The 17,551-nt window shown below is 35.7% G+C and overlaps 2 protein-coding genes across 2 annotated transcripts; both read right to left on the bottom strand.

Moving 5' to 3' along the window:
- Nucleotides 1-6,101: 6,101 nt before the first annotated feature.
- On the bottom strand, nt 6,102-13,949 carry LOC136062894 (uncharacterized). Its single transcript, XM_065762585.1, has 5 exons — nt 13,858-13,949; nt 7,357-7,732; nt 6,957-7,260; nt 6,558-6,841; nt 6,102-6,449 (listed from the first exon to the last, which is right to left on the bottom strand). The coding sequence occupies exons 1-5, from the start codon at nt 13,947-13,949 to the stop codon at nt 6,102-6,104; spliced, it is 1,404 nt and encodes a 467-aa protein (XP_065618657.1).
- A 1,774-nt stretch (nt 13,950-15,723) lies between these two features.
- On the bottom strand, nt 15,724-17,237 carry LOC112004050 (UPF0481 protein At3g47200). The gene has a single exon (XM_024036271.2). It carries the CDS (start codon nt 17,183-17,185, stop codon nt 15,821-15,823), a length of 1,365 nt encoding a protein of 454 aa, XP_023892039.1. The 5' UTR covers nt 17,186-17,237; the 3' UTR covers nt 15,724-15,820.
- Between the last annotated feature and the right edge of the window lie 314 nt (nt 17,238-17,551).

Raw genomic sequence — 17,551 nt, 5'->3', positions numbered from 1 at the left:
TTGCATCTAATTTTATGCTTTGCTTTGTTTAACATGTTTTTATGTGTTTACTTTCAGTTTTATTTATTTTGTTTTTAATATAAAAATTCAAAAAAAAATTGAAAAATTGAAAAATACAAAAACAGTGTGTGTTTTGTGTACTTTGGTACTTGTGTACCTTGAATGGCCAATGAAACAGAGTTTTCTAAATTTTATAGCTCTTGTAACTTAGATGAGGATCTCTATGCACAACTAAGCAAGTGAGTTTTGTGGCTCTTATTTGTGATGAGTAAGATTAAGTTATCTCTTGAACTTAACACTCATATCACTCTTTTTGACGGGTAGGACTAAAAGATCTTAAGAGAAAGGTATAAATAACCATCTCACCACTGTTGCCCGCCAATCATACTATGACACCTATATGCTTCGGCATAGCAAAAGTGCAGTGTCAAAAACACCCGTATGCTTCGGCATAACAAAAGTGCAGTGTCAAATGCTTAACATCTTAGGTATTTCTTTTCTCTCTTTTATGCCCATGCATGATATGCTTAAATAGAAGAAAATATGCAAAGAAAAATAAAAAGTAAAAAGATCAAAAATGCTTTAGATATGATTGCAAGCGTGTTTTATAGGAGATGTGGGAGTTATAGGATGTACCTCGAAAGTGATAGTCTTCATCAAACAGTTATGATTGTGTGTGAGTTAAAGTTATTTTCTCATATCTCAGATTGTCATAACATGTATACACATATGTAATCTTGCGATGTTTTTTCACACACATCACGCAATATTCTTTGCTATTTTTGATATATGTGCAGGTACAATGTGATTTGGCCATCACAAAGGTTTTACATGTGCTAATGTATGCTCACTAAACTGTCTTGACTTATTTTTGAAAAATAAAATTGGTTAGACCTGTTTAGTGTGTGTGTGTGTATTTTTGAGGATCCATGTGCTTAAAATTTTTGTTGAGAGATGATTTTGAGAGCTTAATATGTTGATTGGATCATTGGTTGAGGTACATGTTGGATTGCATTCATATCTGTGTTTTTCTCTTCTCGAAAAACTATTTTTATCTTCTCGAAAAACTGTTTTTAAAAGCTGGCTCGACACCTCCTCGATACCTTGTTATCTGTCGAGCTTCTCAAGCCTTTTTCTTATTGCAATCTCGACACCTCTTCGACACCTAATGGATCGATTGAGAAAGTTCCTGTCTCCTCGATACCTTCTCAATACCTTGTCGATCAATCGACCTTCTGTTCTTGGTTTTGGTGTTTATTCCTCGATACCTTCTCGACACCTATAGCTGTCGAAGTTCATTTTCTCGACACCTACCTTGACAGCTGTCTCAACACCTCTCGACACCTCAGCTATTGAGAATTTCTGAAGCTCCTATATAAGGTTTTGTCGCGATCTGCAATTCATTTTCTCGATCTCTCTCGACCTATCCGTAGCTGTTCATCTCCCTAACCTCTTTTTTCTCACTCATAATCTCCAACCCACGTGATTTTCAGCCATTCCTTGCTTCAAATCACTTGGTAAGATCTCTTTTTCCCTCCTTTTTCATGCATTTCATGTTTTGAAGGTTTTGGGGTTTTTGAAAATTTTTGGGGTTTTTCAAAATTAATGAGTTTTTTTTGAAATTTTGGGTTGGGTTTTCACTTAAATGTGTTCAAAATGTCATACATTGCATTTCATGTGCATTAGAATGGTATTTTCATGCATTTAGATGTATGTTTTCTACTTGTGTGCTAGAAGGATTGGATTGGGCTGAGCCCATGATGCTTTTTAATTTGCATGTCACATGTTCATGTATTCCCCACGCATACGTACTCTTTGTTCAATATTTTTGATATATGTGAACTATTTTGAGACTTTTCTGATTGTCTCCTTCTCTATCTCTTTCTCATTCTGTTTACGTTAGTAGTGTCTATGACACCTAAGCTTAAATCCACTCTGGCTCAGAACCCTCTGCGTTCTGAAGCTTCTTCATCTTCTGATTCTGCTCCTCTAAATCTTCGATTTCGTGATGGAGATGCTCACAAGGCATTTTCGGAGAACTTTTCTAGACGAGGTGTTCATTCGGAACACCAAGTCATTTTGGTGGACTTCGCCGACACTGACCTTCCCTCTGTTATTCATAGTAGGAGATGGGAGTCACTGTGTGACGTCACGGTCACATGTTCTCTCGTGCTCATTCAGGAGTTTTATTCCAACATGCATGAGATCGATCGTTCAGTACCTCTCTTTTTTACTCGCGTTCGAGGTACGCGCATCCCTGTCACACTGTAGCTAGTTGCGGATGTGCTTAGGGTTCCTAGAATAGAGTTTCCTGACTATCCTTCTTGTGAGCGTCTGAGGACTGTGTCCAAAGATGAGCTCATTTTTGCTTTTTGTGAGCGCCCAGCTAATTGGGGTGAGCATCAGTATAAATCATGTAAACTTTTTGCTAAAGGTCCTAGATTCTTAAATATGGTGATGACTTTTGTACTCCATCCACTCTCTCACTACAACTCCATCACAGAGCCTCATGCTCAATTTTTGTTATCTCTTCTTGAGCATCTTACTATAGATTTTCCTTCTCATTTCATCCTCTCCATCATAGATGTTCATTTAGATTCCCGTGATAAGCTCATCTTTCCTTCCGCTATCACGAGGATCTTACGCCATAGATGCCGCTAGATGGCGCTACCGTAAAACGTAGTGAGGCTCAGTTTAGGTCGAGATAGATGGATTCCACTCCTCCCTCCCGTTTAGCTCCATCCAAATCTGCTCCATCTACATCTGCTCCTTCTTCCTCTATGGGAGATGTATCTCTTAGAGACATCATGGCCTAGTTGTAGCGCATGGATGCTCGCCTCAATACACTCTCCTCTGAGTTGTATCAGGTGAATGTTCGTGTTGGTCGTATTGCATGACGGCAGGCGACCATAGGTGGTTTTGCTCCTGAGGCTACTCCTTCACCACCTCCTCCAGCGACTTCTGACTCTGAGGATGATGATGATGATGATGATGATGGTGATGACGATGACACTTCGGATGATGATGATGGAGATGCTAGCTCTACTGATGAGATGTCTATATGACACTCTACCTTTTGTCACTTATGACAAAAAGAGGAAGTAGTTTTGGGCTATGAGAGTAGTCATCTTAGGGGGAGAGTTAGTATAGGACATTTTTTATAGGGGGAGTGTTGATATTTGAGGAATGTAGTGAGGTTTTGATGTATCTTTTCTTTTCTATTCTTTATAAATACATTGATCTTGTATATGATGTCTTGTGACTAGTTTTACATACATTGTACTTATTTTCTCTCTATATGTGGATGTATGTTTCTTTCACCTCTCTCTTCATGTGTTGTTTCTTCTCTATCTTTATACACATGTTCATTATACTTGTATGCAATCTATTATTTCTGTTTCACACAAGATGCCTTGATGAATTTTATTTAAAGTGTTTTAGAAATACAGGTTATCAAAGTCCACTTGCCATAAACTCTCTTCTTGCAAAGTTTTTCAAGAGTTTGTGTTAGAATAGATTTATTGTATTCAACAAGTGAGTATGAGTTGAGTGATTTATGACTTCTCTCATATGATTCATTTGTTTGTTGTGGTTTTGTCATGGATTGTCAAAGGGGGGGATTGTTAAGACATATGTGTTTTCACTTGTTAAGAACATATGTCACTTATTTATGTAAATTGGCTAATCCTTTGACAAAACGCACTCTACTTGTAATTGGGTAGTTCTAGGTGGTTTTAATACTTCAAGAAACAAAGTTTCAAGATCAAGTTTTGAAGTCATCAAGTCTGTCCAAGAAAAACAAGCTAAAGTGCAAAATCATTAAAGCTCGACACATTCTCGATAGCTCCTGGACACCTGCTATCTGTTAAGATTTATAAAATCAGATTTTCTGATCTGATTTCTTGGGATCCATGAATATGCTTTTGGGCCTTCTTTTCTCCTAATCCTAAACATATAAAAGGATTGTTTTAAGAGCCGTCAAACTGTACACAAGTTGCAAAAATATTGAGCAAACTCTGTTCAAGCAAATTGTGATCAAAGATGAAGTTCTTGACCCAGTTCATCTTCTCTGAAGAAGTTGCTGTATATTTGCACCAAAGAGTTTTGTGACCAAGCATCTTCCTGATCTTCATCATGTAGGATGAACTGAAGAACTTTGCAGCCAACCTCTCCTTCTAAGTTGGTGTTTGAAGTTGCATACTGGGATCTGCGCGTTGGTTAGTCACGTACTTGGGAGCTGTGCATCAAAAGGGGGAACTGTCACTACAGATCAAGTCCAATTGGGTATTAGGGTAAGAGTTCAACTTTAGGTTGGTAAGGTACTTGTGATTCCTTTACTTGTAACTGCTTGATTTGATAATAGTGGAGTTTCAGGAGTGATGACCTGAAAATCACTCGATGGGGGTTTTTGCCGCAAGGGTTTTCCCCATTCGTAAACAAATTACCATGTTATTTATTTCCACTGCTTAATTAGTTTATTGGTGATTTGTTTGTGTTTCTACATGTTTGCATGATTAATTGATTAATTAACAACTTGGCTAATTAATTAATTGGTTTAATCACAAGGGGTCAATTCAGTTTGTGGCCTATTAGGAAGGTCTACCTGCGAGATAGTCACGAGATGAGCCGTGAAAATTTGAGTACCCCTCATGACTGGACCTTCCACCCGCAAACAAGTCGCCACACTAAGTTGTGAAAAATATAAAGACTCAAATATTGAAAAAATTTCTAAATATTTTTCGCGACTGAGACCTTGACTTGCCAGTAAGCCGTGAAAAATCTCGAAGTGAGCTTGCGACTGGAACATGCGACTGGACCTACTTGCGACTGAGTCACCGAAACAGGGCAACACTGTTTTTGAAATTTTTGACATTTTTGTAAAAACAAAACACCTTGCAAAAACAAACTAAAACACTCAAAAATCTTTTTGTGTTTGATCAACAAAGATTGAGCGTGTGAAAACACATTTAAACAAGTACAACCACACAAATGAATATGGCATTTCTTGAACATAGACTTGTGTGTTGTGTGTAGATATCAAAAATGAGATAGTCCTTAGTCTAATGTGAAGCTTCAATGATCAATTCAATCAAGGCATACACAACTAGCACTAGATAATGTGACCCATTTCAATTATAGAAGTATGCATATATGACCTCCTACATAAACTTGAGTACATTTCATTGAAGCTTTTCATTTGACTCCATTTTCAACATATCATTTGATATTTTGAATAAACATATCTCATTGTGAGATCGATGCCTGAAATTTTGAATATTTCAATTTGATGGGTTAGCCTTTGGCTTTTTGGGCATCATACAATTTATTTTGGTCGCTTTCCCTTTTTCCTAGTCAAATACTAGTATGTGCGACAGGCTTTTGCAATTCAATATCTCTTTTTATTTGGAGATTTACATTTGGTGAGCTCTTTGAGTAAAGCAATAAAATAAAAGTGGGAAGATATATAGGCATAAGTCTATGCATGTCTCAAGATTAACAAAACCATTCACTAATCATTCATGACAAAGTTGAAGATTTATTTACAACAGTCACATAGATTTCAGAATTTCTTCCATAATGATATGAGTGCATAAGAGACAAGCTAAGCTCGTTAAATGCACAAAGCCATTAGTACAAAGGTACAAGGTAAAACTTGCTTTGAGACAAGACTCAACAAAGATGATCAAACTTTTTAGGATTTTCTACTTTTTATATGTTTTTGGATTTTTGACACAAAAAAAGTAAAAAAAATAACAAAAGCAACTTAAATAACAATGTAAAAACATTTGAACCAAAGACAAACACATAAACAATATAACAACCTAAAAACTTGTAAGAAGCACACAACCAAGCATATTCACAAACATGGGAAGTATTAATGCATGGACATGTTGTAATGCTTATGCATGAGTACCCTTCGTCACCCACACGTCACGTGTGTTTGGGGTGATATCCTTGACGGATTGGGTACGAGAGTTAGGACTTTCAAACCTTTTTGAGAAGCTTTCCAAACAATTTGTGAATGCACCGATCATCTTCATAATGTCCATCATTCCTGGATCACGGTTTTGACTTCTTGGTTGCTCCCCACCCCAAGACCTCTAGTCATTTTTCCTTCCTCTTGATCGAGGAGCGCTTGCATTGTTCAATGCTCTCAGCTTGTGACAGTTTGGTCTAGTATGTCCTTGCAATCCGCAATAGTGGCAAAGATAGTTCATTCTAGGACCTTGTAGTGATCTTGGAAGTGATCTTCCTCTAGCTCCAAATCTGGCTTGTGATTGATTACGGGACTTATTAAACACCCGTTGATCAGCCGCATTCTTCTTCCTTTCAGCCTTAACATTCTTAGGAATAGGTTTATCCACAGCCATCTCTTTGGCCTTTACAAACTTCACTTCTTTGGTGACATTGGCTGATGAGCTACTTCCCCCAGTATATCCCAACCCGGACTTGTTTGAGGCATGTTTTTGAGATGAAATAACATCATCTAGCTTCTTGGAGGAGACCCTATCTATCTTGGTATGAGCTTGCACTACCTCTTGCTCAAGAAATCTTACTTTTGTGTAAGCTTCTGATAGCTCACCATTAAGTGCTTCAATCTCACACTTTGCCTCCTTGTATCGTACTAGCAAACTTTTGTAATCTTCCTTAGCTCTCTTCATCTTCTTCACAGCCGCCTTTGCCATCTTTGCATACTCACCTGATTTTTCAAGAAGTAAGGCATAGTTCTCTTGAAGACCAAATGTATCTTCATCTTCTTTAGCCTCTGATTCTTCAACAACCCCAATAGACTCTAAATCAAAATGTTCGCCAAGCTCCTTCAAAAGTGAACCCAAATCATCTGAGGATTCCACATGTGCAATGGTCATGAATGCGGAATAATTTCCTTCTCTGTCACAATTTTCTTCAGAGTCAGAGTTTGATGAATCAGTACCACTCAAGGTAGTAGCATAAACCTTTCCTTTTCACTTCAAATAGTTGGGACATTTTGAAGTGTCCATGTCCATTACACTCGAAACAAGTAATTCCTTGAGAAGATTGGGAATCTTTACTATCTTTCCTTTGGAATTCTTTCTTCTCCTTCCCGGAACTCTGAAATTTTCCTTTGTCACCAAATTTTCCACCGTTCTTAAGCTTTAAGAATTTCCGAAAGTTCTTTACAAGGTATGCCACATCTTTATCTACTGCATCCTCTTCCGAAGACTCATGAGATACTACTCTCTCATCAATTGTTTTAAGAGCAAGTGATTTGCTCTTCTTCTATGTGGGCAATGACAATTCATACGTCTGCAATGAACCAACCAGCTCTTAAACTTTAATGTCGTCAAGATCTTTGCTCTTTTCAATAGTTGTTACTTTGGCACGAAAACTTTCCGGTAGTGACCGAAGGATCTTCCTTACAATTTTAGAATCCTCCGTCTTTTCTCCCAAGTTAAATTTGCCGACGACCACCGCATTCAACTTACCGTAAAACGAGTCAAAAGACTCATCCTCACTCATCCTTAGCTCCTCAAAGCAAGTGGTCAGCATCTGGAGTTTGGTGTCCTTCACCTTCTTAGTCCCCTCATAAGTTGTCTCCAGTATTTCCCATGCTTCCTTAGCAATGGTGATATGTGAAATCCTGTGAAATTCTTCTAGAGAGACACCACAGAAAATAGCATTTAAGATTTTATTGTTAGCATTAACCACCGTAAGAGCTGCCTTATCCCAAATGGATTTGGCAGCCTCCGGCCTAGTTCAACCAACCTCAACAGCATCCCACACAGCATCATCAATAGAACACAAAAACGCCCTTATACGGACTTTCCAAAATGCATAATTATTATCATAAAAAAATGGTGGCACATTTAGGGATTGAGACTTATCAATCTCAAAACGGGGTCAAGGATCGCACTAAGGTATTTAAACCGCAACAAGTGTACCTGCTCTGATACCAATTGAATGTTTAATATGTGTGTAAAACACCCTTGAACGTTTAGACCCCAAATTACAAAATATCAATTCAAGCTTATTATCAAACAATTAATGTGCGGAACATGAACATAAACTAAACACAGAATTGATAACCAATCTAAGCCAAATATAATCACATCCACAACAGAAAATAAATGGCAAAGATAAAGGAAGAGAGATGCAAACACAAAGACAACACGAGATGTGTTATCGAAGAGGAAACCGAAGCCCTCGGCATAAAACCTCTCTGCCGCCCTCCAAGTGGTCAATAATCCACTAGAAAATGTAGTTGGGATACATGAACAACAATAGACCCTTCAAGCCTAATCTACCCAAGTACCTAAGCCCTCCAAGCTTCTTGCTCCAATGAGGTTGCGCCGAACCTTTTTCTTTTCTAGCTTACCGGATTCCGCTATAACCCATAGCATCAACCAATAACCATTGGTTCCTTCCAAACTGCTTCCCTTAGCACCAAATGAACGTTCTCACAGACGTGGGTGTGATGAGAAAAGGATTTGGTCAATGACCTCTCAAGGATGTATCAATGGAGAGGAAAAGAGTAGAGAAATTTGAAGAGTCTCTTAGTGAAGATTGGGGATGAGGCAATCTTATTTTTCTCTAGGGTTTCTCTCACAAAATTCTCTCTGGAAGCTTTCTACATTTCGTGGGTATAAGGGTCTATATATAGTGGTGTGTGTTTGGAATACGAAGAGTCAGTTTTTCCCAAATAGGGCTGGTTGGCGGCTTGGCCTTGCAACTGGTCCAAGTCACGAGTTCAAGTCGCGAGATAATGGCTTGGCCAGCCTGGGTATTTTTGTCCTGTAGTGCACCAGCTGGCAAAATGCTTCAACTTCCTACATGCTTGGCACGTAACACTCATCTGGTGGCTTGCACCTGCGAGCCACCCATGAGTTCCAGTCGCGAGTCCCTGCTTCTTTGCACATTGAGGAACATTTCTTCATACTCTCTTCATGCACTACCCTTACATGAAACCCACCTAAATACAGGGTTACTAAGTGTTAAATTACAAGCAAATTGGCACGGAATAAAGCCAAAAAGATGGTTTTTAAATTTCAACCTTACAATATCAACTTTTTTTTTGTTAATTGTTTATCTTTTTTTATACATAACAACCATCATTTACTCACTTCCTTTATTCTCAAGATACATAAGAAAGATTAAAAGACTAAATACAAAAATGAATAGTGCCAATATATATTTATAAGTATGGTTACTGTAGCAACTATATGTTTTTACATAAATTTGCATGGCCTGATGTAAGTGAATTTTGGGTTTTGTTGGCTAAAATGTGATACTTTTTCTATTATACAAGTACTGATGCGAGTGCTCTAAGGGCCATCAGTTTATGCAAAACTTTATATTTATTTTAGCATAAGAATCTACTTTTGCTATTTTAAATACTCACTTTTCAAAACATTTCACATTAGATTATTTATTTTATATTACATTTCATTAAAATATTATTTTTTCTTAATTTTTTGTAATTATTTCTCTTTCTTCACACATAATAATCACCATCCACTCTTTTTCTTCTTCCTTAGGATACATAAAGAGATAATAAAAAATTAAATGCAAAATGAATAGTATCAGTGTAAATTTTTACGACTACTATAACAAACTTTTAAAGTTACACAATTATATATTGACTGATGTAAGTCAACTTTAAAAGTTGTGAATGCATATACACCTTTTTTTAATCAACTATATTTTATGACTTGATAAAAATGGCAATCTTGAAATTTAATCTACCAGTACCAGATATGTGGAAACAAATATAAAAGAAACTAAACTTGCTTGGGTCGGTTGTTTACCAAAAAAAAGAAACTTGCTAGGGCTTGATTACATATATGGTACACTTTTCTGAATAAAGCACTGATGGTGACTAGCTTTATGCATTTATCCATTTTTTTTTGCTAAACCTTTATGCATTTATCCATTGAGCAGGTTTGGTATAAAACACGCATAATTTTTTTGGAGTCTTTGCTTTAATTTATACTTGCTTTATGCTACTCTTGTAATATACAGCTAGTTGTTCTATGATACAGTGAACAAAAGCTTTTCCTCCTGACTTTATTTGGATTGCAAATTTTATGATACAATTGTGCAATGAAGCTTAGACTTTATGATTTATCATTGCATGCCACAAAAAAATATATACTTTGTCATATTCTGTGCCATGGTAATTATCTAAGAATATATCTATTTGGGGTTAAGGTATTGAATTATTGTTAGATTATTTAAAGATTTTAACTAGGTATACTGGTTAAACCAGGAGATTCAATCAGATTAATTACCCACTGCATGTATCGTGCTCCAAACAATAAAAACTAAAAATGTAATACACGTGAAATAGTCTTTACCTACATAGCAAGTTTCGCATAAACTTTTGCAATAAAACTGTTTATGTTTTTATCTCTTGCATCAAGAATGAGCAAAATGGTTCTTGCACTTCTTATTCACGGTTATCTTTTTCATAAAATAAAAGGTAGAGTGATAAACTTTTGCAAAAAAACTGTTTGTGTTTTTATCTCTTGCATCAAGAATGAGCAAAATGGTTCTTGTACTTCTTATTCACGGTAATCTTTTTCATAAAATAAAAGGTAGAACGATATTATACCATTCGTGTTTTATACAATAGAGTAAAATGTGATACACAAAATTATTGAGTGTGACTAGGGGCGTTAAATGGGTGGGTTTAGGGGGTATTTCAGCAATTTTTGTTTTTGTTTTTGTTTTTTTTCAGAGGTATTTTGGTCATTTCTTAAGTTTTAGGGGTATAATTTCTTAGGTTTCGGGGTTATTTCGGTCATTTTTTTTTGGTTTAGGGGTATTTTGGTCATTTCACAGGTTTAAAGGAGGGTATTTTGGTAATTTTCAGTTTTCAGGGATATTTCGGTCATTTTTTAGGTTTCGAGGGATATTTATGTCATTTTTTATGTTTAGAGGGTATTTTGATCATTTTAAAGGTTTCATGGGTATTTTGGTTTTTTTAGTGGTTTTTGGTATTTTAGAATTAGGTGATTTGTAGAAATGATACTTGATCATACTTGGGTCTAATTGGGTACCCAGTTAAAACTCAATTAATATTAATGTTAATTGGGTTAATACCCATTTAACCTAATTAATAATTGGATGGATTTGGATCTTATTTAAGTAGGCAGGTTTGGGTGGGTAAATGAGTTTGTGTTGATTTTGCCACTGTTACATGGAGTGAAACTCTAGCTTGAAAAATTTAGAATTTTAATTTGAACTTATTGATATACCAATAGAATTAATTAAGTGTACACAATTTTGTGAAGATTTAACTTGTTTTATAACTTAAGTTGAATGAAGCTGTGCACGAGCACGAACCAGTTAATTTAAAAAAAAAAAAAAAAAACACATTTTTACCACTATTTACTAATGCAAGCATGTATTTGATAGACAAAGTACTTAAATTTCCTTAAAATTAAATTAAAAAAAAAAACCTATATACTTTTAACATGATTTAATATGTGTTATGTTATATCTAACAAAAATTTACATTATGTTAGTCTTTAAATAAATTAGAAAGCTCGTAGGTTTGAATCTAGAGAATTATCCTTTCTAAAAAGAAAATTTTGGACTGCTTACTAATCATTTCTCCAAGACCTTGCAGAAGTAGAAGATTTATGCATTAAATATGATCTTCTATCTTTTACTAAATAAATTAGAAATTACACCATTAGAGTATAATAATAGTTTTAAAACTTTTGAAACATATATAAATTTGTTTAATTTAAATAATTTAAAAAATAAATGTGACTTTAGATATCTAAACATATACAAGTTCATATAAGAAAAATATAAAAACAATAAAAACTACAGGGAAACTGCATTCATAAAAGAAAAATACAATATATATATATATATATATTGCTTTTGAAAAAAAAATTGTAATTTGAAAATGTGCATATTTTTAAGTTTCTTGAAAATGCAATATTCGAAGCTGCTCTGGTTAGAAAGAAAATAGTGAGGCTTAAAAAAAAATTAATTTGGAAATGTGCAGTTTTAAACCTCTATATCAAGTCTGCACTCTGCACATAATTATACATTTAGAACTAAGATCAATATGTTGTACGGAAGAGATTGAGTAGAAAACAATGATAAAAATAACATAATCGACTTTATAGCGTGTTGAAAATACTTTCTTCAAGGAAATAATTTGTCCGTACTTAAATAAGTTTGGTGCGGTGTTACAAGAAATTCACCTCTATGCAATAAAACCACAACTACAGACAACAATTAATCCTAAAGTTTCATTTCTCAAAGAATTTGTTACAAAAGTTGTGTCCGGCCAACTCTGGAGCTAACTGATGGTGTAAAAAAATTAATGACATTAATAGCTAGAATAATTGTTTCAGGTAGTTCACAATTTTCATTTTATCCTTGAAACCAACCAATTTCTCCATTTATCTTTGAGAAATAAACAAATATCTCTTTTGAATAATTATTAGTCTTCATCTCAGACCGCTTTGGATTGGTTGATTGGTTGATTGAAGCTTTGGATTAAAAAAGTAACCTCTTTTTAAAATTTAAATTTGAATTAATAATAACTAATTACTTGTGATTTGTTGTAAAAATATTGTGGATGTAGTATTTTTTTTTTTAATTCCTCCCTAGATTTCGGCAACCACTTCTCCACCCCCCCCCCCCCCCCCCCCCGATTTTTGGCAATGGCATTGCCACAAATTCCCCCCCCCCTTTTTTCGGCAATGCCATTGCCACAAACCAATTACAACAATTTTTTTTCCTCCCATTTTTGGCAATGACATTGCCACAATTGCCACAAATTTTTTTCCCTTATTTCGGCAATGCCATTGCCACAAATCCATTACACTTTTTTTTTTTTTTTTAAGAAATGATAAGTGCATACAATTTTTACAACAAATTCTAAGTGGCAGATTGTTACTGATTGTTATTGTTGGATTAAAAAACTAATCTCAGTGTTAAATTCAAATTTGAATTAATAATAACTAATTACCGAGTCTTTTGGCTAAATATTGCTGAATCTCAGATTTATTTGTGATATGGGCACTGTTTCAAGTTATTAAGGAAATTGAGGAAAGAGAGTGAATTTCGGCAACGGTGTTGCCGAAATTCTAACAAAAGTGCCGAAATTCTAACAAAAGTATGAGAGGGAAATAGAAAAAGTGGGAGAGAGAAAATTTTGAATTTCAGCAATAGCATTACTGAAATTCCTTATGCCCGAAAATATTGACCGAGTGGGTGGGTGCCAAAAGGAAACCAATTGTGGCAATGGCATTGCCGAAATAGGGAAAAAAAAAATTGTAGCAATTCCATTGCTGAAAATGGGAGGGAAAAAAAAAATAGTGGTTGCCAAAATTTAGGGAGGAATTAAAAATAATAATAATAATAATGTGCTACGTCCACAATATTCTTACAATATTTTTACAACAAATCACAGGTGATTAATTATTATTAGTTCAAATTTGAATTTAACACTGAGATTACTTTTTTAATCCAACAATAACAACCAGTAACAATCTGTCACTTAGAATTTATTGTAAAAATATTGTAAAAATTGTGTGCACATATTATTTCTTAAAAAAAAAAATGTAGAATAGATTTGTGGTAATGGCATTGTCGAAATAGGAGGGAAAAAAAATTTGTTACAATTGGTTTGTAATAATAGCATTGCCAAAATATTTGAGAAAAAAATTTGCACAATTGTGGTAATGCCAGTGACAAAAATGGGAGGAAAAAATTCGATGGCATTGCCATAATTGCACTATATTACATGATGAGTTTATCTTATGAACTTTTCCTCTCAGGTTGTTTTTCTTGATTGCCGAGATTTGCTTGCTAGCCGGCTCGGTTAGAAATGCCTACCACACAAAGTACAGAGGAATAATACGTGGAGATTCTTTCTCCTGCTCAACCTTGAGAAAGGGAGTTTTTGGGGCAGGGGCAGCATTCATTTTCTTCACTGCCATAGTCTCTAAGATTTACCATGTGGCAATGCCATTGAATTTTTTCCTCCCATTTTCCACAATGGCAATGCCATAATTGTACAAATTTTTTTTCCCTTACTTCGGTTATGCAATTGTCACAAATTAATTGTAACAAATTTTTTTTTTCCCTCCTATTTCGGCAATGTCATTGCCACAAATCCATTCCACTTTTTTTTTTTTTTGAAAAATGATATGTGCACACAATTTTTACAACAAATTCTAAGTAGCAGGTTGTTACTAGTTGTTATTGTTGGATTAAAAAAGTAATCTCAGTGTTAAATTAAAATTTGAACTAATAATAATTAATCACCTATGATTTGTTGTGAAAATGTTGTAAAAATATTGTGGACCTAGCACATTTTTTTTTAATTCCTCCCCAAATTTCGGCAACCACTATTTTTTTTTCCTCCCATTTTCGGCAATGGCATTGCCACAATTTTTTTTTTCCTATTTCGGCAATGCCATTGCCACAATTGGTTTCCCTTTAGGCACCCACACTTCGAGCACTTCACACCCACCCACTCGGTTAGCGTATTCGGGCAGCAGGAATTTCGGTAATGCCATTACCGAAATTCAAAATTTTCTCTCTCCCCCTTTTCCTCTTTTTCTCTCATACTTTTGTTAGAATTTCGGCAACACTATTGCCGAAATTCACTCTCTTTCCTCAATTTCCTAAATAACTTGGAACAATGCCTATATCACAAATAAACCCGAGATTCAGCAATATTCAGTCAAAATACTCACTAATTACCTATAATTTGTTGTGAAAATATTGTAAAAATATTATGGATGTAGCACATTATTTTTTTTTAATTCCTTCCCAAATTTCGGCAACCACTTCTATTTTTCCCCTATTTTCGGCAATAACATTGCCACAAATTTTTTTCCCCCCATTTCGGCAATACCATTGTCACAATTGGTTTCCTTTGGATACCCGCGCACTTCGAGCACTTCTCACACCCACTCAGGCAGCGTGTTTGGGCAACAGGAATTTTGGTAATGTCATTGTCAAAATTTAACATTTTCTCTTTTTCACTTTTTCTCTTTCTCTCTCGTACTTTTGTTGAAATTTCGGTAATAATATTATCGAAATTCACTTTTTCTCCTCATTTTCCTAAATAAGTTAGAATAGTATCCATAACGTAAAAAATTCTCTAATTCGGCAATATTAAGCTAAAAGACACTTATTCTTGAGCAACAAGTGAAAATGTCATATCAAATAAGTACAATTCAATTAACTAAAAAAGTAAAGAAAAAAAGCTTAAGTTTTAAATTTCAAAAACACTGATGGCTGTCATTCACATTGAAAAAGGCAAAACCCAAAGCTTTTTCCAAACTCTTAACACCCTCTCATCAACCACGTGTACTAGAAACTTTTAATATATATTTTTTTAACTTTTGCATTGAGAAGAGCACTGGTCAGCGGACAAAACAAGGAGGAAATAAACTTGGCATGCCTTCCAGCCAGATCTTCAGTACACCCACAAGAGAAGCATGTAAAACAGAGGAGAGGAAGAAGAAGTAGGGGCGGGAAGAAGGCTGTAAAACTAAAACAGTGCTAGAAGAAGAAACAGAGAGGGTTGCAAGGCTGAAAGCGGTGGCGATAACATTTTCTTGGCTTTTTTCTTTTTTAGTGGTATGTTTTTCTGGTTTTTTCTTTACCGGTCCGAATTAGATTTACCGGCCGAAACACCCGATTTTCTCCGGTAAGGCCGGTACAGTCCACTTTATTTGGAAAGCGGTCTGCGAGGCATATATATATATATATATATATAGAAACCACATGTAATTCTCAGCTAGCTAGACACGCTTGGAAAGATAGCAACAAATAAAATTTTACCTTTTCTGCATATTTAGTTTCGAGTAAAATTCTTGCCGAAGTTATCGTAGGGTCTTGGAGTAGATTTGACAGCATACCAAGTCTGAACGACAGTTAGAGCGAGTGCTAACAATGCGCCAAAGAAAGCCAAGAACGTCCAGGGGCTGTTGAAATGGTCGTGATAGACTTGAGCCAACCAAGTCTTCAACTGGTTCTTGTAGTGCTTCTGAATTTGCAGTCTGACATAGCTATATATTTCGCTGTTAGGAACCAAGTCAGTGCCTATCTCATTGAAGAGTTCAGCCACGTGTTGATCACTACCAAGGCAATTATAGAGTATTCCTGCTTTCCTTAGCATCTTAACATCATTGGCTTCGTCGATTAGTGAATCGAGGAAGGATATGTAAGAGGTGATCCCAAAGTCATTTTGGAAATCTAGACACATCTCGTAGGCTATCAAGTTCAAAAACTTTGACCTTGTTGAGTCATCCACAGTTATTGGAGGAAGCCAAAGGAATCCCAAACAACCGAGTGTAGTAAAAGATATGTCCCTCAAGCAACTATTTTCCTTTTTACTACGTTCCATATGAATACCTGCTGCTCGAAGCTCTTGAACATTGCGATAGGATTGCAAAGAAATGTCCTTAGAGACGTGTTTTGTTGACTTCCCTGGCTTGTTTTGTTGATGCTTATGCAGGAGACGTGTCCTTAGAAGATCAAGAAGATGAATGGCATGTACATGATCTCCATAATCTTGCTTCTTCTTTGAGTGTTGCTTAGATTCTGGCGAGAGATACCACGATAACGAACTCAGGCGGGCGCAGCGGAGAATTGATGAGTGATCCTCCGGTAGTGGTACCGTAACGTGACTATCAATGTAAGTGTCAATCGATTCCTTCAAGTCAGCTTCATTCTCACTCCAGCTCATCAACCATTTGAGCAGACGATAAGGAAGCTGGTTCTCAAGCAAAAACAAATCCTGTTGTGTAAAGGCTATGCTGTCTGGTTTTATATTCAACTCTTTGAACTTATTCTTAGCTGCGCAGTATATGTATTGTAGTATTGCGCAGCCGTCCACCAACAACAGCCAAATGAGGTCCTCATCATCAAAACTCTTTGTCACTTCCTTCTCGAAGCAGTCCCTCAGTTCATTGATTTTCTTCCCAATCTTCTTATACAAATAGTTTATCTTCTCTTTGCTACCTTTGACGAACTCATATGTCAACACAAGCTTGTACTGCTCTCCTAGCTGGTACTTGTCATTACGATGATGGATAGGACCAAGTGATACTGTTCTTGGCTCATAATACTTCTTGAAATCATTCTGATCTCGCAACACGAATATAACCTTTTGTATCTTTGGTGCTGGGGATGATGTCACCTTTTTTTTTGCCTCCATTACTTTATTAATCTTTGCCTCCAGGTTAGTAGATTCGATAGAAATGCTGTGCGTCTGGGCATCCTCAGTGACGGCGCTGCTTGTTTCACCGGCACTGGCTTCTCTTCTGAAAAATTCCTCAATGGGAATAACGTGCTCCTTCCCGGCCATAGCAAGTTTGCTCCAAAGAAGGGAATTGGATTTTGTAAATTTACTGTCCTACGTCGTATTTATAACGTGGAAACTTAAGCGTAAGAAATTTAGGGTTGTTGCTCTTATTTAATATATAAACATTCCTTTTTTTTCTTTTTCTTTTTTATACAAGATTGATAGGTTTTTAGACCTATTGTGACAATATGTTTAACCTAATATTAAACTAAGGGTCCA

This window comes from Quercus suber, unplaced genomic scaffold, assembly GCF_002906115.3.
Source record: "Quercus suber isolate HL8 unplaced genomic scaffold, Cork oak 2.0 scaffold_465, whole genome shotgun sequence".
Taxonomy (NCBI): domain Eukaryota; kingdom Viridiplantae; phylum Streptophyta; class Magnoliopsida; order Fagales; family Fagaceae; genus Quercus; species Quercus suber.
This window is presented reverse-complemented; position numbering and strand designations above follow the sequence as displayed.

Excerpts from the sequence above, each read along its gene's own strand:
- LOC136062894 (XM_065762585.1), bottom strand. The coding sequence starts at position 13,949 with ATGGCAGTGAAGAAAATGAATGCTGCCCCTGCCCCAAAAACTCCCTTT. Across the intron at positions 7,261-7,356 it reads CGGAAAGTTTTCGTGCCAAA|AAGAAGAGCAAATCACTTGC; the intron begins GTAACAACTATT and ends TTGCCCACATAG. Across the intron at positions 6,450-6,557 it reads TATCAGAAGCTTACACAAAA|TCCGGGTTGGGATATACTGG; the intron begins GTAAGATTTCTT and ends GCCTCAAACAAG.
- LOC112004050 (XM_024036271.2), bottom strand. The coding sequence starts at position 17,185 with ATGGAGGCAAAAAAAAAGGTGACATCATCCCCAGCACCAAAGATACAA.